Raw genomic sequence first — 25,771 nt, forward strand, 5'->3', positions numbered from 1 at the left:
GTGGTGTTGCCATAAAAACGCTTCATGCAAATGACTGCGCGCAGCAGGGGTTGCAGAAACGAGGAACCGAAATGAGAAGCGACTCATCTGGGGAACAAATCATGCAAGATTGGAAGAGTGATTGTATCACGATGCATCATCTATCTCGTTAATGTAAAAGTAACTCTGTTCCTCTTTCTATGTATCTGAGATTTGAACACCGGTTTGTTGTAAATCTGGTAAGTCGAGCGCTCATTTAACGGCTTAAAATCCCCCCAAAAACTAAGGTTTTAGTAGCGCAAAATAGCGGAAGCGGCACTTGGCGCAGCTATTAATGGACGTCTTGATAGTTTGGTATGAGTTCAACTCAGTTCAATTTCGGGGGGTTTCGTTGTTAAGTCTTCATCCTGCTTCCCGGCGGTGCTATGATCCGCGGGCGTGTGCAGTTATAGGCGGATTTTCATAAAGTAAGAAACGGGAAAACCCGAGGCTGTGTTTACAACCCGTAGGTTAGTGGCGTTTCGGCTCCGTAGGCGAATAAGTAGTGCATTCATTCAACAATCAAAGCAATGTTGTAGATCACCGCTGTCAGTCACACCTCGAGGTAGAAGCGTTAGAGAAACCGCGACTGCGCAGTCACTCGGCGATTTTAGCTCCTAAAGTTTAAATTCGATGTCCTGCTTTGTTAGTAGTGAAGAATTACGAAGATGGAGGAGTGGAAAAGGAGCATCGGTACTCTCAGCGACGAAATCCTAATTAAGCTGGCAAAGATGTTGGACAACTCCACCTGTGGATGGAGGCAGCTAGCTAACGCGGTGTCCGAGCAGCCGAAATTCCGCTGCAGGTGAGACCTTGAAGGCATCACGTGAAGGTGGTAGCTTTACGCTTTATTCACAGTTTCTAAAACTTAAGCCGTGTCTCTACTGTATGGTGTGTGGTTATGGGGGGTTATGGATCCCCTTCAAGACTGACTATGCCACCATCTGCTAACATCACACACTGCCCTGTCTCCTGCAGTGAGCGGGAGCTGACCAGCTGTTCTCTCCAGGTGCTGACTGCTGCAGGCAGCCCGGCACGCACCATGCTGACATTACTGGCTGAGCGTTCCTGCTCCCTGGACTTCCTGCTCCACTGCCTGAGGAAGATGGAGCACCAGGAAGCTGTGCAGTTCCTCACCACTGCAGGTAAAGGAGAAGTCACTGGGCTGTTATATATGCAAAGTCTGTTTCTTACTGCTACTGTTGCCTACTGTTTCCTTATAAACAGGAGGAAGACACAGTCCTGTTTAGACCACGTAACTGTAAAACACACATTCACAAGCTGCTTTATTAGGTACACCTCACTAGTTTTGCCTTCAGAACTACCTTAATTCTAATGACTGTAACTGTCATCTCAATCATGTGACTGTGGAGGCCATTTGACTACAGTAAACCCACTGACCCTCATTTACTAACAGGGCATACACACAAATCTGTGCGTAAATGAATACTGAAATACTACTATTACGAATAATAAGGCTAACCCCAACCCTGATAATTACAGACAGTTTTCCAGAACCCCATAAGCCACAAAATTCCCCAAAATACATCAACATTTAAAAATAAAATGACTTGTAAAGAAAACAGAATGCTTAATGGTAAAGTATAGGCTTTAACCTTTACATTTAAACACATTTAAATGTAAAAGATACATTCCAGTATCTCTTATCTCATCCTATCTTTAATTAAACATGACTTCTGGCTATACTGGATTCGTCACTTACAGTCCAGTTTCATAAAGTAAGTTTATCATCTGCGGCTGACAGATCACATGCTCCTTTCCCTCTACCCATTTTCTTATTTTTCTTATACCCTGTTAGTCTTCTCATATCAAGTTTAACTTTTAGTGAGCATCTCAAGGGAAAAGTAATTCGGCGCCCTCGTTATTTCAGCCAGTAATTGGAGTAATCACGCCTGTGTAACCTCTTTGGAAAGCTGCCCCTTTTCTGGCTACCTCCTCAGACTTCAGACACCATTATTTAAGTTTCCCCAGTCGCATTTTTTCCTTCTTTTTTGCCTCGGCGATGTATGCTTCTCTCTTACAACATCACAACTCTTTCCACTTCATCTTCAGGTAAACTGTTTCCCCTATATAAAGAAATGGGGGTGTGTCCGTATGCAGGTAGTATGCAGATTGTAAACAGCAAGCACGAGCCCACTGATTTACAATGAGTCTGATTTACTCACATATGCACAGCAGTATTGGTCGTTTTGCACGTGTCATAAATCTGATGATTTGCTCATGTTGTGTGTTTGTGTGGTAGTGGCAGAGCAGATTCAGATCACAGTGCAGCCGCAGTCCCAGGAAGCCGCACCTGGGAGCAATGTGGTATTGACCTGCAGGGCCTCTGGTCCCCCCGGACTCGGCTACCAGTGGTTCAAAGGCAAACAGGAGGTCACTGAAATTTTTGTGATTAATGGACTATAAAAAGAAGGGAAAAGATTCCTGCATAAACCCGCAGAGCCAATGAGATAGCTTGCCATCTTAATATCTTAATACAGTTTCAGCTATGAACTCTTATGCATATTGATTTTTTTTTCTTTTGTCTTATAGATTTTGGGGGAATCAGGAAATTCCTCAGAACTGGTTCTTTGCCCTTTAAGCCCCACCCACCAGGGTCACTATATCTGCAGGATAAGCCATGGAGAGAAATTTGTTTTCTCCAAGTGGGCTCAAGTTCGTTTGATCATCTCTGCAGGTTCTTCTTCCTTCTGCTTCTCTGACGTTGTTTTAATTTATCTTTCAGCATGTCATGTAATGTTTTGGTGAATTTTCTCAGGCTGCAGCAGCAGTCTGTTTCCAGGTTCAGTGAGCGGGTTGCATATCATCCAGCGCCCGCAGTCCCAGGCAGCCTCTGAGGGGGACACTCTAGTCCTGGAGTGCACTGCAGAGGGAAACCCACCTGCACAGTATGAGTGGTACCACAACAAAGTGCCCATGCCACAACAAAAGACGAGCTCACTCAGGGTAAGTAAGCAGCACAGCTATGCTGCACAGAGCTGCTTCTCTACTGGATATGAAAACTACTGAATTATATTCACTTAAAGAGCACGGTGGATTTACATGTGACGTCATGCGCACTGGATATGATATATTCACCATTTGCGATGGAAAGACGGGTATTTTTGTGCATGTGGATATAGTTGGGATGGAAAACAACTATGTGGCGATGGGTCCTGGAGCTGTGTGGGGAATGAAATTTGTTGCAGAGAGAATACCGTATTCACCTAAAAGCAGAAGTTATGACTCAACATCACAGATTAACTGCGCAATGCTTGTAGACACATCTGTCATGTCCATCCAAGCAATTTTTATCAACCAGATAAGGAAAATACATTTTTCCCTAGTGGCAAGCGGTTCCTGGGAGTTCACTGACTGGTCTGTGTGACCTGGGCTTTAGTAATAATTTCCCGAGCAACTGATATCAACCTCCACCAGCGCTTACTGGATGGGTGGCGACTGCGTGACCTCTGTGACTGGAACCTCGTTCACTTGATCCTAAATTGGGTGGCTCAGGAGATAGAGCAAGTATTCTAGTTTATCTACTAATCGGAACGTTGCTAGTTCAATCTCTGTCTGCTCCAGTCTGCATGCCATAGTTTCTTTGGGTAAGATACTGAACCCTGAGATGCATTCCTCGGTGAGTGTTGGATAGAAAGCAAAAAGACGTCTTCTACTCAAGTAAAGTATAAATATAAGAATCAGTCCATTTAACATTTGTAACAAAATGTCACATGTCTGCAACACCTTTAATTTTTTTTAAAACTTTCACATTAAAATGCAGCTGATTGTTATATCGGTTATAGACTGTATATAAAAGATGGAGATAGGCACGTGAGCATCTATTGGTTTCTGGGTTCTGCATTTTAAAACCTAAATATTTACATTTTGGCTGTCACGTGATGGCTTTTTGGTCTCCCACGAGGGATGTGACTATCAGTAAGGATCCAAATCACTCCATGTACCGGGAATCACTTTTGTGCCCATACTCACTTAGGAGTTACAAGTTTATAGCACTTCCACATTCATTTTCCGTCTCTGCAAGTTGTAGCTTGATGTCAGCTTAATGCTCTATGTGGCGTATGTTTTGTATCTGTGCAGATCCCATGTGTGACCACAGCACACAGAGGAGAGTACACCTGCAAGGTGTTCAATTTGTATCATGAGGTGTGGAGCAGCACGGCAACAGTCACCATCGGTGAGCCATTGTTTGTATTTTCTAAATTAGGAATGTAAACATAAATGAGAAAATTTAGTAAGCTCTTAATGTTAAAATGTTTATATATTTGCATGAAGTAAATAAGTAAAAGCACATTACAATAAGTCTGACACTTCACATTTGTATAGTTACAAAATCGCAGTACCGTGCTGTGGTAACTGTTCTTGTTTTCCCCTTTCATGCAGGCCCCAGTTCTGTCACTGACGCCTCCTGGGTAGAGGTTGACCGCGGTCTAGGTACTCTTTAATTTCTGGTAGAATATTTAGAGGAACTACCGCAGTATTGTAATTCCTATGTCCTGTCTGACTTTGATTCCTCTTTTTAAATATAACAGGTAATTAAAAAGTGGTATTTATAGATAGTGTGCATGTGTAACCTAAAAAACAGCTACTGATAGCTGTGGTTAATTGGGTTAATGTGAAGTACACAGTAAGTCTGGTTACCAGGCTTTACAGAAGTGAAAACGAGATGTTAAACAAACTGTTAGTTATCAGATAACACAGCATGTTTTTTTCTTTTGGTGTTCTCAGAGTCACAGGAAGTCCACAAAACCTACCTACCAGGAACACATCCGCTTCAACAGATAGCCAGTTCGCCCCCATCTGCCAAGGACGTTTATGGTGAATTTACGCAAGCAAACAGACAAATACCGAGTCTTACTTTTGTCGATTTGTGGTGGATTTCACTGCTCATTCTCTTCCTGTCCACAGCCACAGACAAAGTCGCTCTTCTGATTGGTAACATGAACTACATTTACCACACGCAGCTGTGTGCTCCCATTTCTGATGTCCACGAGTTGACCAACCTTCTTCGACAGTTGGACTTCAAGGTGGTTTCTTTGCTCGATCTCAACTGGCAGGAGATGCACAGCGCTGTTACTGAGTTCCTGTTGCTGCTTGACAAAGGAGTCTACGGTACGTCTGTCCAATTTGAGCGACTGCGCTGCGCTTTACTGATAAAATAAATGCAGCACTGTGTTTGTAAAATCTACTTTTAATTTTAAAAAAAGAATACAACTAGGATAAATAATTGCATCTGTTTTTCTTTACTTCTGAAGGTTTGCTATATTTTGCTGGTCATGGCTATGAGAACTATGGAAACAGCTTCATGGTTCCCATTGACGCTCCGGTCTCCTACACATCAGAGCACTGCTTGTGTGTACAGAATATACTCACAAAGATGCAGGAGAAAAAGACTGGTCTTAATGTATTCCTGCTGGACATGTGTCGCAAAAGGTATGTTTTGTTTTGTTTTTATTTAATGAAATTATAATCAGCGCAGACCCTCTGAATCTGTTTGTCCGTTTTCTTTTTCAGAAACCCACACGATGATGTCATCGTGCAGCCTGGACTGCTGAAGGTCACAGCAAATATAGTGTTTGGTTATGCCACGTAAGCTCCCAGTCCTAAATGCGGTTCAGTTTTGAATTTCTTTAGTATCGGGTGTTGTTTTCTAGCACTTATTGTGTATTTCTACTTCAGGCTACAAGGTCAAACTCATGTGAAAGTTGCTGTCTTTTAGATGCGTAGACGCTGAAGCGTATGAGGTGAAGAGGGAAGACGTGTCAAATGGCATCTTCATACACTACCTCAAAAAGCGAGTTTGTGAAGACGAGAAGGTCACCGTTATGCTCGACAGAGTGGCTGAAGGTAGAGCACTCAACAATCTGTACGATATAATCGCAATATTCCTCAACTAAAAAAATTTAAAAAACATATCTAATTTCAGTTTGGCTTCACGTTCAGAGTAGACTGCTCTGGCAGTGCCGCACTGCTCCTGCAGATTTTCTTAAGTCCTTAGGACAAGACTAAGCTGCACACCTGCACCTAAAGGATAAAGGTCACTCTTTCGAGGATGCCAATGTTCACATTTTGGAACTCAAAGACAGAAGATTTGAAAGAGGAGTAAAAGGGGCCATTTGTGTCCACTGTGAATAACAATCATTGAACAGAGTGGCTGGGTACTGACACCAGCTGTTGGCCACCTACAGTGCAGTCTTGAGATCCTTTGCAAGCTCCCCCAAAATATTGCGTCAGTTTACTATAATGGGTCACATGATAGGATGAGGCAAGGTGTCACTGAGACATGTCTTGGCTAATGTGATAAAGCGCGATTAATAGTGGGTCAACGACCCTTTTAAGGGATAACCCCAACAGGGTTTAAACACCTCCGACGGTTTTAGAAGTGAAGATGTCTCTTGGATGCGCCGTGAAACGTCTTCACAAAACTTACAGTCCATTCGCTTTTCTTTTCAAGTTATTTCAACTGTGAAAACAGTTCAACATCCTTCATTTTGCAGGAATTCTGCAAAGTCGTGTGAGGAGTGAGAAATGATTATTCCTGACACTTACTGAAATGCTGGGATAAATTTGCATATCCATCTCCTACTTTGTGAGCATCAACAACAAACTGATTCCTTTCGATTTTGGCACGATGCTCGAACCCTTGGTGAAGCTTTGTAATGTGTGTGAACTGTGAGCACCGTTATTAAAGCCACTTTTATGTTTTTAACATGCATGTGACCCGGAAATGGCTCATAGAACGAAGGTAAATTTTTTCATGGCTTCATTGTAATTTATCAAAGTTATTGGAGGAAGAAAAGCTGATTCCAAGGGGGTCAGTGGGGAGGTACTCACTGATTTTTCATGTAAGTACTTATCATGCATGTTGACTCATTGGCAACATTTACCAGACTTAGATGGATTGAGTCAAGGTGTAGCAATATGCCAACGTGGATATGAAGAGAAACCTGAAAGACCACTAAATGCTGTTTAACAAGGAGGACGTTGCAGGTCCAGTCATATCCCACTTACACATGCTGCAGCATGAAAAAACTGTGAACCCTTTGGGGTAAACCACACTGAATGGTGCAAACTATAACTGCAAACCGAATGCATCATTTCTATTTTAAATATCTTTACAATTATTTGTTGATTTTATGGCCTGTTTAGTCTTATGACAGATTTAAGATCTAGTGACACAGCCTGCAAGAAAAACTATTAAATTGATTTCTTCCAGTTATTTAAAGCTCTAAGATCATCTATGACCCTTTTTAAAATGCATATTAGTCCTATTATTAAAGTGTTTTAAACAAAAATAATGTCCTGCAACAGAAAAATAGACACGTCACATCTGTGCTCCCAATATTAAAGCTTGTTTTTTCTTCTCAGACATGGGTCGCTGTGTAATCACACGAGGGCGGCAGGCGCTGGAGCTCCGCAGTAATCTCTCTGAAAGACGCTCCCTCACTGACAGGATACAGGTTTCTCAGTGTTCTGCATCCTCTTCAGCTCGAAACCTGCAGTGGGCTATTGCACATGGTAAAGAAAAGTATTAACTGAAATGATGAAATATTTCAAAAGGCACATTTCTACTCGTATTTATTTATTTATTTATTTATTTCACAGTTCTCCCTGAAAGCCGTTACCTCCAGTTTGACTGTGGAGTGAAGGTTCAGCTTGGATTTGCTGCAGAATTCTCCAACGTCATGGTCATCTACACTCGGATACTTGACAAACCCGATGAAATAGTCTCCTGCTCGGCTCAGCTTACCGATTTCCCTGAGGTGTGTGACACATTATTCCACTTAGATTTAAAAAGCTTGTGATTCAATACAGAACAGACAAGATTTTACCCAGGACTAAATTTGCTGCTGCAGCTCCTTAAAGCACAAGCATCTAATTGAAAATGCACTGAGCTTTACAGAGTTTTCATATCACTTTTGCAGGATGTGGACATTGATTTGAAGAAGAGCAATCAGGAGTCTCTACTGGAAGCTGGCTGTTTATCATTGATAAAAGAGGAGCTTCCTTCACCAGAAACCCACAGTCTCTACACGCACATCCGCAGCCTGCAGAGACTCAAGGTCTGTCATTTTTCCCTATTTTTACAATAAGTTCTTCTATTTATGACCTCAGAGCAGTCGTTTCCAATGCCAAGCCTGCTGCAGCTCACTTAAAAATCAGGAAGACTGAAGCCGATACTTTTTCATAACTGCTAAAAAGAACCCCAAAACAAATTGTGCTTTTTACTGTCTTTATAGAGGGAGCTCACATTCACAATATGCCTTCATTACACCTACTCCAACATGGATGAGGAAGTGCAAGAAAGGCAGCAAGTAACAGTCGGCAAACCACTGGTCTCCAAACTCAATCTCCACGAACCCCGAGCAGCTCACGTCAGCTCTGCCTCCTCGTCCTTCAGCCTCGACTCTTTTAACGTTCCCGGATGCTCCTCCTTTGGTGAAGACTTGTCCCTGACTGGTACAGCCTCAAACACATGGTCACATCATGCACAAAGTGCCAGTGTGTCTTTCACCGGTGGCTCCCCGACATCACCCAGGAGTGCCAATGTGCCAGAGGAGACTGACAGTCCTGAAATACTAGATAACCCTCGACCTCTTGTTGCCAGCAAAAGTTTGCCCCACAGTAAAGTAAATGACTCAAACTACAAGTTCAGTGACATGTACAATTTTCATTCTTACTGAGACTGAGATTCAGCCTCTACCCACTAATAAATCGGCAGTACAAAATCATGAATGTGTGGAAAGCTTGACAGACAAGTCCTGTTAATATGGCATTTCTTTAAATTCGGCCCGGACTGTATGGGGGCCGTTTAAGTTCTGATCTTTGTATTAACTATGCATTAAGTTGTGTAATGTTTTTTTTTATTATTATGGATTTGTAACAATGTTATGCAACCCAAAGACTGCCTTCAAAACAGGAGAATAAAGCATAAACTTTATACCTTTAACCTTTTTGTAACATGCATTAGAAAAAAATGTATGAAGACAGTAAGACAGTGGTGAGGTGCAGCTGGAGGGACATATGGGTTTAAGTTGGGGGTGAGATTACATCTGAGATCATTCTTGCTTGCAGAGATGGACTATGACGTTCAAAGATGACACGAATAGGAAGAAGGTGGAAGATGGCCTGGAGAGGTGCAGGTATGCACTGGAGAGAAAAGGAATAAAAGTCAGCAGTGTGTGAATGAGAGGGAGGCAGGTGTAACAGTGAAGGAGGAAGAATTTTAATACTTGGGGTCAACCATCCAAAGCAAGGGAAAGTGCACAAAACATGTGAAAAAGAGTGCAGGTAGGGTGGAGTGGGTGGAGCGAGTGGATATGTTTGGTGTAACAGAGGAGGATGTAAGAGGTAGGGTAAGAAGGATGAAGATGATGGGAGCAGAAAAGAAGAGCTCCTAACTAAAATAGCTGTCTGTGTTTTAACGCTTGCATGAATAACAGCAGCTGCTTACTTTACTATACTCTGCGCTCTCCCGGCCATCAGATCCTTGTCGCTGATTGGTGCCAGTCGCCGCACTATCGCTGCACTGCGCCTGCGCTGTGTCGTCACCACCTCTGCTTGCAGCATCCGCCATTTTGCAGTAATTTAGTAATCCCGCTGCTTCCATTCGTTGTGCGGCGCCAGTAAACACGGCTCTTTGAAGGAATATTATTATTACTATTGCAAGCTGAAGAGATATTTTCCCGTGTCTTGCGATGGCTGACCCATCAGCAGATGTGGAGGTGCCGGAGGGTGCAGAAGTGCGCAAACTGTCGGAGCTGCGGGTCATAGACCTGAAGGCCGAGCTGAAGAAACGAAACCTGGACACGACGGGCGTGAAGAGCGTGCTATCAGAGCGTCTTAAAAAGGTCTGAATTTTACAGTCCCTTAAACAGCCAGTCGCTGAATAACAATGCTTAAAATGCACATAAAGGCCTGCATTATAGAAGTTTAGTTTGACGCTCACACAGCCGCAAAATTTCGAGCGTACTACGCTACGAGGCCGTTGACCCTAAATGTATGCTAAGTGCTAGCATGCGCTTGTACCAAATAACTCGCTAATGCCGCTAATTTGCGTGCATTCACCTATTTGACGTGTTTTTTATTTCAACTGTTGCTTAAATGTACAACCTGTAAAGCGTTTTTGCCGTGCTCTTGACAAACAGGCAATCGAGGAAGAGGGTGGGAATCCGGACGAGATTATCGTCGCTCCGGAGTTGACCACCAAAAAGGCCAACGTCACACCTAAACGCGCTGCCAGAGGTAAGGTTTGCAGCAAGCTCTTAAAACAGCATGTTTTCCGTTTGTTGCTGTGCCCGAGAGGCTTCTGCAAGGCAGGTGGCACGTAATATGTCATGTCGTTGTATTTCGTGCTTGTGCAGCATTCGTGAACAATTACGGTATTTCGTTATAAAAGAAGAGTATAGCAAGAGCAAGGGTAACAGAATATGCGTGGGAGAGATTTAGACGCCTGTCAAAATCAGGCGAAGACTAAACTAAAGTGTATTTTCTTTAGATACCAAGCAGGAGAACGATGAACCGGAGGATGGCACTATGGAGGAGGATTCCCGCGATGGCCACGTAAGTTTATTGATAGGATTATCTTGCTTTTCCTCCAGTTTGGATGCTACGGCTGATGTATTAAAAACGTCTTTGTCTCATCAGGAGGATAATCAGGAGGATGAGCATGAACATGAGAACATGCAGGACATGGACATCCTTGACATGAACATTCTGGATGAGACTGACAATGACAACGGAATACCGGCTGAAGATGACGAGTATGGAAGCGAGAACTTTTACAGAGAGGACGACTCGGGGATGAATGAAGAAAATGACTACAGGGCACTCGAGTCAGAAGAAGACACGAGAGGTCCAGAGGTGAGAGATAATACTAGAAACCTGTCTGCTAAATCTTTACTTGTAACTCTGTTTTAATGTTAGTTTATTTGAATATATTTTAACAGATGGATGAATTTGAGATGCTGGATAAGGATGAAGATGCAACATTTTCAGCAGCCAATGTGGTAGGTTTACTAAGTATTTCTTACGCCTGCAGAGCCTGTTAAAACACGATAACGTTTTGAACGAGACATAATTTTCTGTGTTAAAGGCTCAGGATCCAGAGGCTGACGACACAAAAGAAGAAACAGGTACTGTAAAAGAAATTGGCTCATCATAAGGTTGAGGTGTAGATGTGCAGTGTTAAGCTTGAAAATGCAAACACTTTGTTTAGTTTCAACCAACAAGAGAGACTGGAAGCCCAAAGGGAATTGCTGACTTGGTGTTGAAATTTGTTTAGCCACATATGATCTTTTCTTTGTTCATTTGTAAATATCGGTCAAGTTACCATATATCTTCTCACACGCTCACGTGACTGTGGTTAACAAGTTGATTCACACTGCCAGCAATTCAGTTTCAAGGTGAGGGAGGTTTAAGCTGTGCAGGTGATTGTAGTGTTTCTAGGTTGCCACGTGAAGGTCAAGGCAAAGAAGATGCATCAAGATTTGTCAACTCTTACGACTTTTTAAAGACGGTGAATCATAAATCAGCTGGATAAGAAACTGCTGGACTTGAGCTGAAGGTCTGCTCACTACCAATGGACGCTGGAAAAGTCTCAAAGGCTGAAAGAAGATGGAGTTCAGCGAGCCTCCGGTGTACTGCTGATGTTGTGGCTCTCTTCAGCACCCTACTCTTTGTCTGTCTTGGATCAGGTGAAAAGAGTGAAGTGGTTGAGCTTGAGAAATGAGTTTTAGCCCCTTTAGTTGCTCGGTTGTCCCAACAGCCTTTGGGCCCTTTTCCAGTCTCTCTTTAGGGCCATCGTTTTAATACATAGTTCTAAGAGCACAGGCCAGTGGTCATGACGTTCCTAATCCAGGCCTTGCCAGTTCCTCGTTAACCATTGATGTGTTTCAGAAGTGATTAAACTATGTGCCATTCTATTCCTGTTAAATCCGTAGAAAATGACAAAGTAGCCGGGTCTTGTTTATCTGAGCCGCATAACGAAGATCAACACCAGAGCCACGAGACGAGCCCTGAAGAAGACCAAGGAGCCACCGCCGGAGGGGAAGAAAGTGTGTCCGACACAGGTGCCCAGTCCAACGTGACTGCCGCTGGAGATGCGGAGGGCAGCGGGGATGTTGTGGGGACTGATCCCAAAGAGGTTGGGGAGGAACAGAACGCCCCAGAAGAGACACTTGACGGTGAAAACAAAATGTCGCAGGCTGTTAGTGTAAGCAAACAGGGCGGCGAGGTTGAAACTGTTGATTCAGAAACGGGGGCTAAGAAGGTTGAGGAGGATGAGAAGACAGAAGAGAAAGCTGCTGCGGATTCAGCCTCGACACTGAAAGAGTCCTCTTCTGTAGAGGGCGATGATCAGAAAAAGAGGTTTGTTGCTTTCTGTATACTAGAAACCAAAAATGGTTATCTCTGTTGCTTTGGCCCCTTTGTGCTAGCAAAATTTGGATGCTCTTTTGGAGGTAAAAACGTTTTGTACATTTGTTTTGTTTTGGTTCCCCCATTTTTCATTCCTTGCACTCACCTGTCCCACTTTATTATCCATTAAAAACCTAACTATTCGGATTGCCAGAGGATATAACTCCATTTATTCGCCAATACATCACTGCACTATGGTACATGTTGGGTTGATCGCTGTAGGCAATGAGAGATGCTATATAACAGAAATACAAACATGTGTGCCAGAAGATCGTGGATGTCCTCGCCAACATCCTCACCGTTGTAGGTTGATGGCTTTTTTTCCCCTTCTTCTTTAGCTCTGAGGAGAAAGATGGCAAGACCGAGTCGAAGGATGAAAAGGGTGAGTAAATCAAATGGCTTCTTTGTCTTGGTGGTCTTGTTTTCAGTGGCTGTGTGCTCATTAATTTTATGGTGCACATGTGTAGGTGCTGGAGCTGGGGCCGCAGCAAGCAGCAGCAGGAATCTGTGGGTCAGTGGCCTCTCTTCCACTACCAGAGCGACTGATCTGAAGACGCTTTTCAGCAAATATGGCAAGGTTAGTCGATTGAAAACAGTCTCTCACCAGTGTCACCAGACAGTTACTTTCTGCATGGACGCAAAAATAATATTTATGGGCTTTATAAATTTCCTGCAGGTTGTCGGAGCTAAGGTGGTGACCAATGCCAAAAGTCCCGGGGCTCGCTGCTACGGGTTTGTCACCATGTCATCCACAGAGGAAGCAACCAAGTGTATCAGCCACCTTCACAGGACCGAGTTGCATGGCAGGATGATCTCTGTGGAGCGGGTGAGTGTGGGGAGAAGGAGAAGTAACTAACATTTCATCTGACAGTCTGATCATTTGGAAGCAGCAGTCTGTTTTCTGTTTAGTTGTATTGCAATGCCTAAAACTTTGTTAAACTGATGGTTGTAATCAGACTAAAGTGTTAGCTCTAAATAAAAAAAACATGCAGCAAATAAAATGGTTGGAAATGGCAAAGATTAGAAATGATCTGAAGTAATTAGAAAGCTGTAGAGAAGGCAGAGGTATTTGTTTCTTTAAACACGCTGATGTTGAGCTTGGTCTTGTGAATAAACGTGTTCCCGTTTAAACATTGCAGGCTAAAAATGAACCTGCAGGGAAGAAGCCAGCTGACAAGAACGACCCCAAGAGGTCTAGCACTGACAGGAGACACTCCACTGACTCCAAGTAAGACCGCCAGACCGTTGACTTGTGTTTGAGTGATATCGCTAAAAGTGCCTCTTCTGCTGGGAAAATTTGGCCCAGTGAGGTTTTAAATATCACAGGTGTATTTATATTTTTAGCATGCCATGTGTCTGGGTAGTTTGTCAGACATTTAGCCCTTTGTATAAACCAAGATAAGGATCAGGTTAACTGTTCAATGATTTCTGACAATATGGATGTTTCTGCAGGTCTGATGGAAAGGATGAGAAGTCTGAGGGAGAAGGAAAAGATGGCAAAGGTGTGAGATGTGTTAGAATTTCCACCTGGACATGATTTAAAAAAAAACAAAAAACAACCTTTATTACATACTTGACATTAATAATTTTGATTGTTTGACAGGACGAAATGAGAGGACTGTAGTTATGGACAAGTCCAAGGGAGAGCCTGTTATCAGTGTCAAAACCAAGAGCAAAAGCAAGGAGAGGGTAAGTAATGATTAATGACCCTGTAACTGCCATCTCCCTCTTAATCAGTGTTGTTTTGTTGATGCATGAAGTGGTTAGATCATGCCCGTCTTCACACTCTTCTGCTCTTTCTTCAGAGCACCAAGAGTCGGGACCGAACTTCTTCGAGTAAGGAGAGGAAAGACATCTTGTCATTTGATCAGATTAAGGAGCAAAGGGAGAGGGAGAGACAAAGGCAGAGGGAGAGGGAGATCAGAGAGGTCGAGAGACGCAGATTCACGTAAGGATCATGAATACAGAAATAACACTTAGCCCATCATGGAGCTTAACAACACAGAATGTATTCATAAAGACACTTCTATATATTAGCAGTTAGCTCAGGTTTTGATCGGATAATAAATATCAGCTGATTTTTCTTTTTTCATTCAGTGATCGCAATCGGGAATTCCGACCTGACCGAGAGCGTGAGCGCATCCGTCTCTTCCGGGAGAGGGAGGAGCGAAACCACTTGATGAAGAAGAGACACTGGTTGGAGGTATCGTCACATGACTCCTCTCTGCCTCCAAATATGCGTCCTTTGGTACAACTCTCAATCCGATGCACTCTGCACATAATCACTACATTTTCTTTCATTCCTCCCATATAAACACTTCTCACCTTAATCCCTGTTAGTTCTAAAAAATGTATGAATTAACTGTAATCAAATGATTTCATTTGCAGGCTGAGAAGCAGCGCCTCGACGCAGATCGCATGGAGCGTCAGTTCCTGGAGCGTGAAAGGCTACGCATTGAGTACGAAAGGCGGCGAGAGCAGGAAAGGATCCTCAGGGAGCGCGAGGAGCTGAGACGGCAGCAGGAGCAGCTGCGCTATGAACAGGAGCGGCGCCCCGTTAAGAGGCCTTACGACATGGACGGCAGGTACAGTGACGTGTGTGTGACACTGATGCATGCTGCGTTTATCTGCTGGATACAGCTTTGCTCACTGGTCGATCCTCGTGGTTTTTGTGGTTCCTTTTTAGGAAGGATGACTGGCCTGATAAGCGTATGGCCATGGATGACCGTTACGGCCGCTCAGACTTCGGTCGCTATCAGGATTTTGATCACAGAGAAAGGGGACGTTACCAAGACGACATGATGATGGACAGGCGGGACAACACCCGTAATATGGGTGCTGACAGAGATGGTCAGGTAAGAACCCTGCATCCTCCCCCCAGATATTATTCTGTTAGGAAAAGAAACACCATGAGTTACAAAAACCACAAATATTTATTGTTGGCACCACCCTGACTCCTAAACTCTGCATGTTGAAGTCTAGATGTGGAACATGGACACCGGCAAAGCCACTTAAGTTAAATAAAACACAGTTGAGCTGAGCACTGCAGCTTCACAGGCCTGGCGTGTGGATATCAAACACGAGTGCTCTTTAAAGTGAGCTCCCACAGTATTGATATGTTGCTGTGGTTCAGAGCTTTAACTAACAGCAAAAGCCACTAAACGCTGAACTTTTAGTGTGTAGAATATGCAGACGCATGTGAGAATATGAAAATTTCAGCTGTCTTGTCCTTTTGCAGCACTTCTCAGAAAGACACGGCAGAGACGGAAGAGACTCCTGGGGTGGAGGCTATGACAAGCGCATGAATCCCAGGTGAATATCACTCTGTTGGCTTCTTTTCAAGCGCAATAAGCAACTTTTATAGTCCACTAATGCCGTTTTCCTGTCTTATTAGGGAGGGCGGTCGTGACTGGGATTCTAACCGTAAGATGGATGGAGACAGACCCTGGCAAGGTAGGTCAACCTGCACTTTAAGGTATTAGCTATAAAAGCACTGCTGTCTTAACTTGGATCTTTCTTCTTTTTTTAATTCCAGGTCGGGATGGAGCTATCCCAGGACAGAGCCACATGACACGAGGAGGAATGGCTGGGTGAGTAGCTTCTGCATTCAGTCTTGCTTTGTTTGCAGCTAGCCTCGCTGGTTTCACAACAGAGCTGATGTCGGTGTGTCTTTGATTTCAGAGGCCGTGGCGGCTACATGAACACGGGAACATCTCAGTCTCTGTCCGGAGCGCTTAACAGACAGAACCAGCTGATGCAGGGCAGCGGGCTGCAGGGCGGAGCTTTCGGCCGTCGTTACTGATGCCTGTCTGGAGACGGTTGTGTAATGATGTGGTTATGTTGTTTTTGTAAAAAAAAAAAAAAGAAGAAGAAGAAGAAAAGAAAAAAATCATTTTTTTTAAATTCAGGATTTTTTTTTTCCCTTTTTGGCACAATTCCCATCGATTTTCGATGGAAGTGTGTTTATCCTTTTGTGATACAGTGATAGTGTATTTATCATACAGCCCTACCTTGTTTGTACATCACAGCTGTTATGCATCCGCAAGTTGGCGTGAGTGTGTGTGTGTGTGCGTGTAAAATAAATTCAGATGTTTATTAAACCCTTTTCAGACATGTGATATGTAATATTGCTGGCTTCAATAATACATGGATGTTTCTAGGTTTGACCTAGACAGATTTCCACATTTTTATTTTTTGTCTTTTAAGGACGAGTGATCAGGATGCTGATACGTTGTTGCCGTCAGTTCAATGAAGAAGAGCGCATGTCTGAAAGAGGCTTTAGACGCCTGAGTTCCTGGACCTAACCTCACAAGCCTCCTTTCTGTATCCAAGCCCTTAGAAGGTTTTTTTTCTTCTTGTTGTTGTTTTGTTTTTTGATGAAACTTTATTGAAAATAATTTGAGAGTTTCAGGTTCTCGTCATTTTTAAAAAGATGCTCAGTGAAAGTTTGTTGCAGATGAAAGCGTTTTAAAATTAAATGTCACACTTTGTTTCTCCTTGCTTGTAACGTTTTTGTTTTTCTAGTTTTCCTTTTAGACTTGTGATAAATTCTAGAATTAAATGTGTGGTCGTGATTCAAATGTCTTTCTAGTTTTGTGGATGTTTTTAAAACCTTTTCTGTGCCGCTCGGTGGCACAGAAGCTCGGGCCGCGGGTATAAAACTGTACAATGCACATGCGCATTATCTTTGTCAGATTTTTAAAGATATTGTGGCATCAGTGGTACTCGCTTATTTAGCTTTTGCAAATAAAATTGCACCAACAGTTACTGGACATGGCAGTGAAAATGTCCTGTCCTAGTTTATGAAACAGTCCTCGTGGCTCTCAGAAATGAAGCGGTATGAGGCCTGATTATTATTAAAGAAGGTTATGAATGGAAATTAATACAGATATGTGGTCAGAAAAATTATGTCATAAAACAAGCTTTGACGCCTGGCTAAAATGTGCATTTCCCAACTTGTTAGGTGAAACCTGTCGACCTGAGCAATCAGAAGTTTTCAGAGCAGCATTGTACACTTTGCAATCATTTTAGCAACCACCAACTAGGAGGACACTCAGGTCTGAGTAACTGGGTCCTTCACTAGCAAACAGAACAGTTTTACTGTTGAAATTAATTATTTTTACAGGAGGAAACCCAAGTTTTTGGCTGTTTTATTATTGACTGGATTCATACATATAACCTAAATGGATAGTGGTATAAATCAAACTATCAAATCAATTCAATTTTATTTATACAGCGCCAAATCACAACAACAGTCGCCTCAAGGCGCTTTATATTGTACAGTAGACCCTACAATAATACATACAGATATAAACCCAACAATCATATGACCCCCTATGAGCAAGCACTTTGGCAACAGTGGGAAGGAAAAACTCCCTTTTAACAGGAAGAAACCTCCGGCAGAACCAGGCTCAGGGAGGGGCGGGGCCAACTGCTGCAACCGGTTGGGGTGAGAGAAGGAAGACAGGATAAAGACATGCTGTGAAAGAGAGACAGAGGCTGTGTCCCAATTCAGGGTCTGCACGCTTGAAGTACGCATTTCAAGTGCGGTTACGTCACCGCCACTCGACGACGGCTGTCCCAATTCGAAGTGTGCTTCAAATGCATACTCCAAATGCGCTGTCGATTTCCCCAAATATCAAGCGTGGTCCACTGCACGCTTTGTGGTCCCATATATCCCACAATTCATAGCCCGGCGGTGGGTGTGGATAATTTTGCCGCAAAATACGGCAGAAGGGAGCAGCCGAAGAGGTTTTTTTTTCTTCCAAACTTTATTGAACTTATAAAGCGAACAGTCAGTCATTCCAGTTCAGTTTGTACAGTAGACATACAAGGCAAATAAGAGTAACAATATACAGTACAATGAAATAAGAAGGATAAATAAATAAAGGATAAAAAAAGAAAAAAAGGGGGGAATGTGACAGACTTCATAACAACTTTGTACTTGAAAGTTGTGACAGCTCATTCGTTAAACATTTCTGAATGAATTTCAATCAATGATAAACCTTTTTTATTGGAAGTTAATTTAAGAGAGTTTAAGTAGAGCTGTTAGCTGTTAGCATGCGTCCGTACTACCTGCCCCGGGAGTTCTCGCATGTTATCGCGATAACAGCGTATGTCCCCCCCTCGGCCAACGCGGATGCAGCCTGTGACTCTCTCCACTCTGTGGTCAGCAGACTGCAAACACAATCACCGAGAGCCCTTCTCATAATATCAGGGGACTTCAATCATGCCTCACTGGACTCCACACTGCCCACCTTCACCCAGTATGTGACCTGCCCAACCAGAGTCAATAAAACACTGGACTTACTATATGCCAATGCAGAAGAGGCATACAGTTCATCACCTCTCCCTCCCCTGGGCAGATCTGATCACAACCTGATGCACCTTGTCCCTGTGTATGAGCCCTTAGTGCGCAGGGAGCCACCAGCCACCCGCACAGTACAGAGATGGTCAGAGGAGAGCGAGGAGGCTCTTAAGGATTGTTTTGAGTCGACTGTGTGGGAGGTGATTTGTGATGACCACGGAGAGGACATCGACAGCCTTACTACATGCATTACTGACTATATAAACTTCTGTGTGGATAACACTGTACCTACCAGGACTGTACGGTGTTTCTCCAACAACAAACCTTGGATTACCCCAGAAATTAAAACCGTCCTCAAGCAGAAGAGGAGGGCCTTCAAACCCAGAGACAAAGAGGAGTTGAAAAGGGTGCAGAGAGAGCTGAGGGGACTGATAAGGAATGGGAAGGAGAGCTACAGGCAGAAGATGGAGAACCAGCTTCAACAAAACAACGTTGGTGAAGTCTGGAGAGGCCTCAGAACCATCTTGGGCCACAAACAGCAGAACTCTCTGCCTGGGAGGGATGTGAGATGGGCAAATGAACTGAATCATTTCTTCAACAGATTTGACTCAGCCATGAGGCAGTCTGCAACATCGGCTGCAGACTCACCCACCCCCACTGCTGCTGTTCCACCTCAGACACTTCACACCTCCTCTATTCACCCTGCTCACTCCCCCCCACCCCCAACTGCAGCATCCAATACACACTCAACACAAGGCTCCAGCCTGTCTCTCTCAACCACCCAGGTTAGGAGGGAACTGAGGAGGATTAATGGCAAGAAGGCAGCGGGTCCAGATGGCATCAGCTCGAGGGTCGTCAGGTCCTGCGCGGACCAACTGTGTGGGGTGATGGAGCACCTCTTCAACCTGAGCCTGAGGTTGGGAAGAGTCCCACAGCTCTGGAAAACCTCCTGTGTTGTACCAGTGCCAAAGACTTCACGCCCCAAGGACCTCAACAGCTACAGGCCGGTGGCTCTGACATCCCACCTGATGAAGACCCTGGAGCGGTTGGTCCTGGCTCAGCTTTGGCGCCTAATAAGCTCATCACTGGACCCACTTCAGTTTGCCTACCAGCCTGGCATTGGAGCGGATGATGCCGTCATTCACCTCCTACATCGTTCCCTCGCTCACCTGGAGACCGCTGGAAGCACTGTGAGAATCATGTTCTTTGATTTCTCCAGTGCCTTCAACACCATTCTTCCCTCGGTTCTAAAGGACAAGCTGGTGAACTCTGGAGTGGACCATCACCTCACTACCTGGATCCTGGACTACCTCACCGACCGACCACAGTATGTGAGGACTCAGGGCTGTGTGTCGGACAGGGTCGTCTGCAGTACGGGGGCCCCACAGGGAACGGTTCTGGCTCCGTTCCTCTTCACCATCTACACTGCAGACTTCTCCCACAATTCCACCCAGTGCTTCCTGCAGAAGTTCTCTGATGACTCTGCAATAGTCGGCCTCATCACTGATGGGGACGACAAGGAGTACAGAGGTCTGACCCAAGACTTTGTGGACTGGTGCCAGCTGAACTACCTCCAGATCAACGCCAGTAAAACCAAGGAACTGGTGGTAGACTTCCGCAGGCACAAGCATTCTCCACTGCAACCACTGAACATCCAAGGTATGGACATTGAGGCTGTGGACAGCTACAGGTACCTTGGTGTTCATCTGAACAATAGACTGGACTGGACTCATAACTCAGACGCCCTCTACAGGAAAGGGCAGAGCAGGCTGTACCTGCTGCGGAGACTCAGGTCGTTTGGAGTGGAGGGCCCACTCCTGAAGACCTTCTATGACTCTGTTGTGGCTTCTGCTATCTTTTATGGCGTGGTCTGCTGGGGCGGCAGCATCTCTGCTGGGGACAGGAAGAGACTGAACAGGGTGATCCGAAGGGCCAGCTCTGTTCTAGGATGCCCTCTGGACCCAGTGGAGGTGGTGAGTGACAGGAGAACGGCGGCTAAGCTGTCATCCCTGATGGACAACATCTCCCACCCCATGCAGCAGACTGTGACAGCACTGAGCAGCTCCTTCAGTGGGAGACTGCGGCACCCACGGTGTGGGACGGAGAGATTTCGCAGGTCTTTCCTCCCCACTGCTGTCAGACTCCATAATAAAGACTTTAACTGATCAAGCACACACATCCATACATATGCAATAATATTAAGTGCAATAATCCTTTCTGTCATCGTTGTATTTTTACTCAGTTGTATATAGTATTTGTATTTGTATTCTATTTTTATCTTATTGTATATCTATTTTATTTTATTCTACTGTATATAGTATTTTATTTTATTCTATTCTGTACAGTTGTGTACTGTATTTATTCTTATTGTATTCTAATTTTTGCCTCATAACTTTTGCACTGTCCACTTCCTGCTGTGACAAAACAAATTTCCCACGTGTGGGACTAATAGAGGTTATCTTATCTTATCTTAAGTAATATTCAGTTTCAATCAAAAACAAATTAAATGATGGGGTTGAGTTTTGAAATTTTCATTTATGTATATGGAATTTCCCTAATAAGATGGAGCGGCCGAAGAGTGAACTGTCAAAAGTACTCAATATGACGTCACTTATTTATGTGCGAATGTTTAATAATTAAAGTCAGTCATATATCATATATCTATATATATCTATATATATCTATATATATATATATATATATATATATATATATACATACATATAAATAAACACCCAGCACGCCCATGCGGGCGGTTTATCCTTCAAGCTCGGGTCCTCTACCAGAGGCCTGGGAGCTTGAGGGTCCTGCGCAGTATCTTAGCTGTTCCCAGAACTGCGCTCTTCTGGACAGAGATCTCCGATGTTGTTCCCGGGATCTGCTGGAGCCACTCGCCTAGTTTGGGAGTCACCGCACCTAGTGCTCCGATTACCACGGGGACCACTGTTACCTTCACCCTCCACATCCTCTCGAGCTCTTCTCTGAGCCCTTGGTATTTCTCCAGCTTCTCGTGTTCCTTCTTCCTGATATTGCTGTCATTCGGAACCGCTACATCGATCACTACGGCCGTCTTCTTCTGTTTGTCTACCACCACTATGTCCGGTTGGTTAGCCACCACCATTTTGTCCGTCTGTATCTGGAAGTCCCACAGGATCTTAGCTCGGTCATTCTCCACCACCCTTGGGGGCATCTCCCATTTTGACCTCGGGACTTCCAGGTTATACTCGGCACAGATGTTCCTGTACACTATGCCGGCCACTTGGTTATGGCGTTCCATGTATGCCTTGCCTGCTAGCATCTTGCACCCTGCTGTTATGTGCTGGATTGTCTCTGGGGCATCTTTACACAGCCTGCACCTGGGGTCTTGCCTGGTGTGATAGACCCCAGCCTCTATGGATCTTGTACTCAGAGCTTGTTCTTGTGCTGCCATGATTAGTGCCTCTGTGCTGTCTTTCAGTCCAGCTTTGTCCAGCCACTGGTAGGATTTCTGGATATCAGCCACCTCCTCTATCTGCCGGTGGTACATACCGTGCAGGGGCCTGTCCTTCCATGATGGTTCCTCGTCTCCCTCCTCTTTCTTGGGTTTCTGCTGCCTGAGGTATTCACTGAGCACTCGGTCAGTTGGGGCCATCTTCCCAATGTATTCTTGGATGTTCGTTGTCTCATCCTGGACTGTGGTGCTGACACTCACCAGTCCCCGGCCCCCTTCCTTCCGCTTAGCGTACAGCCTCAGGGTGCTGGACTTGGGGTGAAACCCTCCATGCATGGTAAGGAGCTTTCTTGTCTTTATGTCAGTGGCTTCTATCTCCTCCTTTGGCCAGCCTATTACCCCAGCAGGGTACCTGATCACGGGCAGGGCGTACGTGTTGATGGCCCGGATCTTGTTCTTACCATTCAGCTGACTCCTCAGGACTTGCCTGACCCTCTGCAGGTACTTGGTGGTTGCAGCCTTTCTAGCGGCCTCTTCATGGTTCCCATTCGCCTGCGGGATCCCCAGGTACTTGTAACTGTCCTCTATGTCTGCAATGTTGCCTTCTGGTAGTTCAATCCCCTCAGTTCTGACTACCTTCCCTCTCTTTGTTACCATCCGACTACACTTCTCCAGTCCGAACGACATTCCAATGTCATTGCTGTATAGCCTGGTAGTGTGGATCAGTGAATCGATGTCTCGTTCACTCTTGGCATACAGCTTGATGTCATCCATGTACAGGAGGTGGCTGACAACTGCTCCGTTCCGTAGTCGGTATCCGTAGCCAGTCTTGTTAATGATCTCACTGAGGGGGTTCAGGCCTATGCAGAACAGCAGTGGGGACAGAGCATCTCCTTGGTAGATCCCGCACTTGATGGTGACTTGTGCTATGGGCTTGGAGTTGGCCTCTAGTGTTGTACGCCACATCCCCATTGAGTTCCTGATGAAGGCTCTTAGGGTCCCATTGATCTTGTACAATTCTAGGCATTCCAGTATCCAGCTGTGGGGCATTGAGTCATAGGCCTTCTTGTAATCAATCCAGGCAGTGCACAGGTTGGTCAGTCTGGTCTTGCAGTCTCGGCTGATTGTTCTGTCTACCAGTAGCTGGTGTTTTGCGCCTCTGGTATTCTTGCCAATTCCTTTCTGTGTCCCGCTCATGTATTGATATATATATATATATATATATATATATTAGGGGTGCAACGATACACAAAATTCACGGTTCGGTTCGATACTTTGGTGTCACGGTTCGATATTTTTTCGATACAAAAAAATGTTCATGCCTTTTTAATTTGTCATTTATTAAAATTATAAATATATATTTTAACTCAAAAGTACAGTTTTTAAATTTAATGTTGCTGAAACAAAAGTAATTAAAAAAATAAATATATCTCAGGGCTCTCAAAATTTCAAAATCCCTGGTAGCCCTTCGGGCAGGGACTCTTCAGTTTTTGGTAGCCCAAAATAAATGTAAGTAGCCCGAATAAAAAAGAGAGCAATTTTTTGATTGATGTTTTGTTTCCTTTACAATATTATACATTAAAGTATAATATTGTAAAGGAAACAAAACATTAATCAAAAAATTGTTGAAAAACAAATTACAACATTGTATAAAAATTACAATCATCAACTCAAATACTTGGTTCTAATTGAACAGAAATTTCTATGAACTTGTAAGAACTGTGTAGGACATGAATCAGTCTGTGTCAGATCCTGAATTTGAAATTTCCGCTGAAGTCACGGGTAAGAGACAAGTGGAACCAAGATCGAGGCCATTTGCTTTTTGAAGTTTGCAAAGACTGCTAAATTTTGCCAGTGGTAGTTCACTCTTTGCAACATAGTACGCTGTTATAAACAGATTTTTCAGGTTTATTTTTAGTATGTTATTTGCAATTGGTGTTTGTTCTGGGAAAGATATTGCAGACTGAGCAATAATGCATTTCTTGCATTTCTCATGGCTTCTAATGGGGGCCTTTCTTAAAATGACTGGTCCCAGTAACAAAGGCGCTTGTCGACTCAGAAATCGAGAGAAAACCAACAACACACCCGGCAGAACATTATGTTATTTACACGGGTGCACATAAGTGGTCCGCATGTGCGCATTCGCTGTCAAAATAAAAGACACGCACCAGATAAGAAGTTGCAACGCGCGTTTGCGTCCATATAAAAAGCACTGTTTTTGTCCGCTAGAGTGGGATTTTCACGGCACATTCTGCACCACATCTCTGTGCGTTCATCATTTGTTTGAAGCCAGCTCACCTCCTGCAACCACTTTTCCGAGAATAGCCCCACTGCGAAAATCGCTAGCCCCGGGACATCGGGCTAGCGATTTTGCAAGCCCTGTATCTGATTGAGGAATCACTCATCTTTGGAAAAGAGAGTTTATTACAGAGAAATGGCTCTTTCCAAAATAAAAGCTATACTATACGCTTCTTCTGGGCTATATTCTCAGCAGCATATTGTAGCGGGTCAGGGCTGTTCGGGGTTCTGTTTGTACAGTTATGTTTTGTTTATGTTGCCATAGTGACGGGTGACGCCCTCTCGCTGCGACGGTGTGTCCTTCCGGGGTCAGAGGGCGCCTTGTGTGTTGTTGTTGTTGCTATGCGGTTGCTGAGCAGTTAGCTAGCGGCAGTGTTCTTCTGCAGATGTCAATAAACGGCTGTGCTCCCTGGCTAGCTCACGGGAAGCAAGACCAAACGACACCTCCGTCTCCTCCTTGTCTGAGCTCGCCACATTGGTGTCAGAAGTGGGATGATGATGGCACCCCATGTTCTGACCCGAGTGACTTTTCCCCCGCCGGTCGTGACTGGCCGGTGCGCCAAAAGAAGGCACCTGGACATTTGCAAAGTGAAAGCAAAAAACAAGCGCAAATTCAAACGCGATTTCAATATGTCACATATTGACAGTGGCTCACCGATGCCAATGACATAATTACCCAGCTACATTTCCGAAAGAATGCAAAAGCATTGACATATATTTTTCCTTCCTACAATAGCCCGACGGGCAGGGCAGAGATAGATTTTGGTAGTACGACTGGAAAAATCGCTAGCCCCGGGACATCGGGCTAGCGATTTTGAAAGCCCTGTGTTACAGGCATGGCCCTTTAAGGATGAAGCCTGATGGGAAATGTATTCGGGATGTGTGTAGCGGGACTGCCTGGTGTGTGTGTGTGTAAAGAGAGAGAGCGGAGCAGGGGAAAAGTAACGGTTAGCTACAGAAGAGACGAAAAGAAAATAAATAAAAGGAATATAATAACTCCCTCGACAGCCAGAGTTGTGTCGGCGATGCTCGCTGTGAGTAAACTGTTTCAGCCCACTGTACGCGGTGTCCGTGCCTTAGAGAAGAAATAAAGTTCGGTGAAGCAGTTTCCTACGCCTCCTTCGATCTTTTTGCTAGCGGAGTTGACCTGTATAGTAAGCTGTTGTCGGCTACGAGTCAGTTATGGAACCTTCAAGTAACTGCCAGAGGTTTCCTTACTACGGTTCGGGGCCGCGGATCTGGCGCGGTAACACCTGTATCTGATTGAGGAATCACTCATC

The 25,771-nt window shown here is 44.3% G+C and overlaps 2 protein-coding genes across 3 annotated transcripts; both read left to right on the forward strand.

The window, feature by feature from the left end:
• Positions 1–76: 76 nt before the first annotated feature.
• malt2 (MALT paracaspase 2) lies at positions 77–8,989 on the forward strand. The gene is made up of 17 exons (XM_026158727.2): positions 77–218; positions 669–823; positions 997–1,163; positions 2,282–2,412; positions 2,572–2,716; positions 2,798–2,985; positions 4,120–4,216; positions 4,423–4,473; positions 4,768–4,857; positions 4,948–5,151; positions 5,295–5,472; positions 5,554–5,628; positions 5,759–5,886; positions 7,408–7,557; positions 7,645–7,802; positions 7,965–8,102; positions 8,280–8,989. Exons 2-17 carry the CDS (start codon positions 687–689, stop codon positions 8,721–8,723), a joined length of 2,481 nt encoding a protein of 826 aa, XP_026014512.2. The 5' UTR covers positions 77–218; positions 669–686; the 3' UTR covers positions 8,724–8,989.
• A 389-nt stretch (positions 8,990–9,378) lies between these two features.
• Positions 9,379–17,040, forward strand: safb (scaffold attachment factor B). 2 transcript variants are annotated; one of them, XM_026158888.2, is made up of 21 exons: positions 9,379–9,890; positions 10,188–10,284; positions 10,538–10,602; positions 10,687–10,902; positions 10,989–11,048; positions 11,135–11,174; positions 11,982–12,408; positions 12,795–12,838; positions 12,924–13,033; positions 13,133–13,282; positions 13,596–13,684; positions 13,909–13,958; positions 14,060–14,145; positions 14,262–14,404; positions 14,554–14,704; positions 14,845–15,041; positions 15,143–15,311; positions 15,695–15,768; positions 15,851–15,909; positions 15,992–16,046; positions 16,138–17,040. In XM_026158888.2, exons 1-21 carry the CDS (start codon positions 9,738–9,740, stop codon positions 16,256–16,258), a joined length of 2,556 nt encoding a protein of 851 aa, XP_026014673.2. In that variant the 5' UTR covers positions 9,379–9,737; the 3' UTR covers positions 16,259–17,040. The 2 variants fall into 2 exon arrangements, with proteins under 2 accessions (XP_026014673.2, XP_026014674.2); XM_026158889.2 differs by having other exon boundaries at positions 14,554–14,659.
• The last annotated feature ends 8,731 nt before the right edge of the window (positions 17,041–25,771 follow it).

The sequence above is a fragment of the Astatotilapia calliptera genome, chromosome 23 (genome assembly GCF_964374335.1).
Source record: "Astatotilapia calliptera chromosome 23, fAstCal68.1, whole genome shotgun sequence".
NCBI lineage: Eukaryota > Metazoa > Chordata > Actinopteri > Cichliformes > Cichlidae > Astatotilapia > Astatotilapia calliptera.

Coding starts and splice junctions, on each gene's coding strand:
- malt2 (XM_026158727.2), top strand. CDS start 687: ATGGAGGAGTGGAAAAGGAGCATCGGTACTCTCAGCGACGAAATCCTA. Junction 5,473..5,553: donor CTGGACATGTGTCGCAAAAG/GTATGTTTTGTT, acceptor TTTCTTTTTCAG/AAACCCACACGATGATGTCA. Junction 7,558..7,644: donor GCAGTGGGCTATTGCACATG/GTAAAGAAAAGT, acceptor TTTATTTCACAG/TTCTCCCTGAAAGCCGTTAC.
- safb (XM_026158888.2), top strand. CDS start 9,738: ATGGCTGACCCATCAGCAGATGTGGAGGTGCCGGAGGGTGCAGAAGTG. Junction 10,285..10,537: donor ACCTAAACGCGCTGCCAGAG/GTAAGGTTTGCA, acceptor TATTTTCTTTAG/ATACCAAGCAGGAGAACGAT. Junction 10,903..10,988: donor AAGACACGAGAGGTCCAGAG/GTGAGAGATAAT, acceptor ATATTTTAACAG/ATGGATGAATTTGAGATGCT.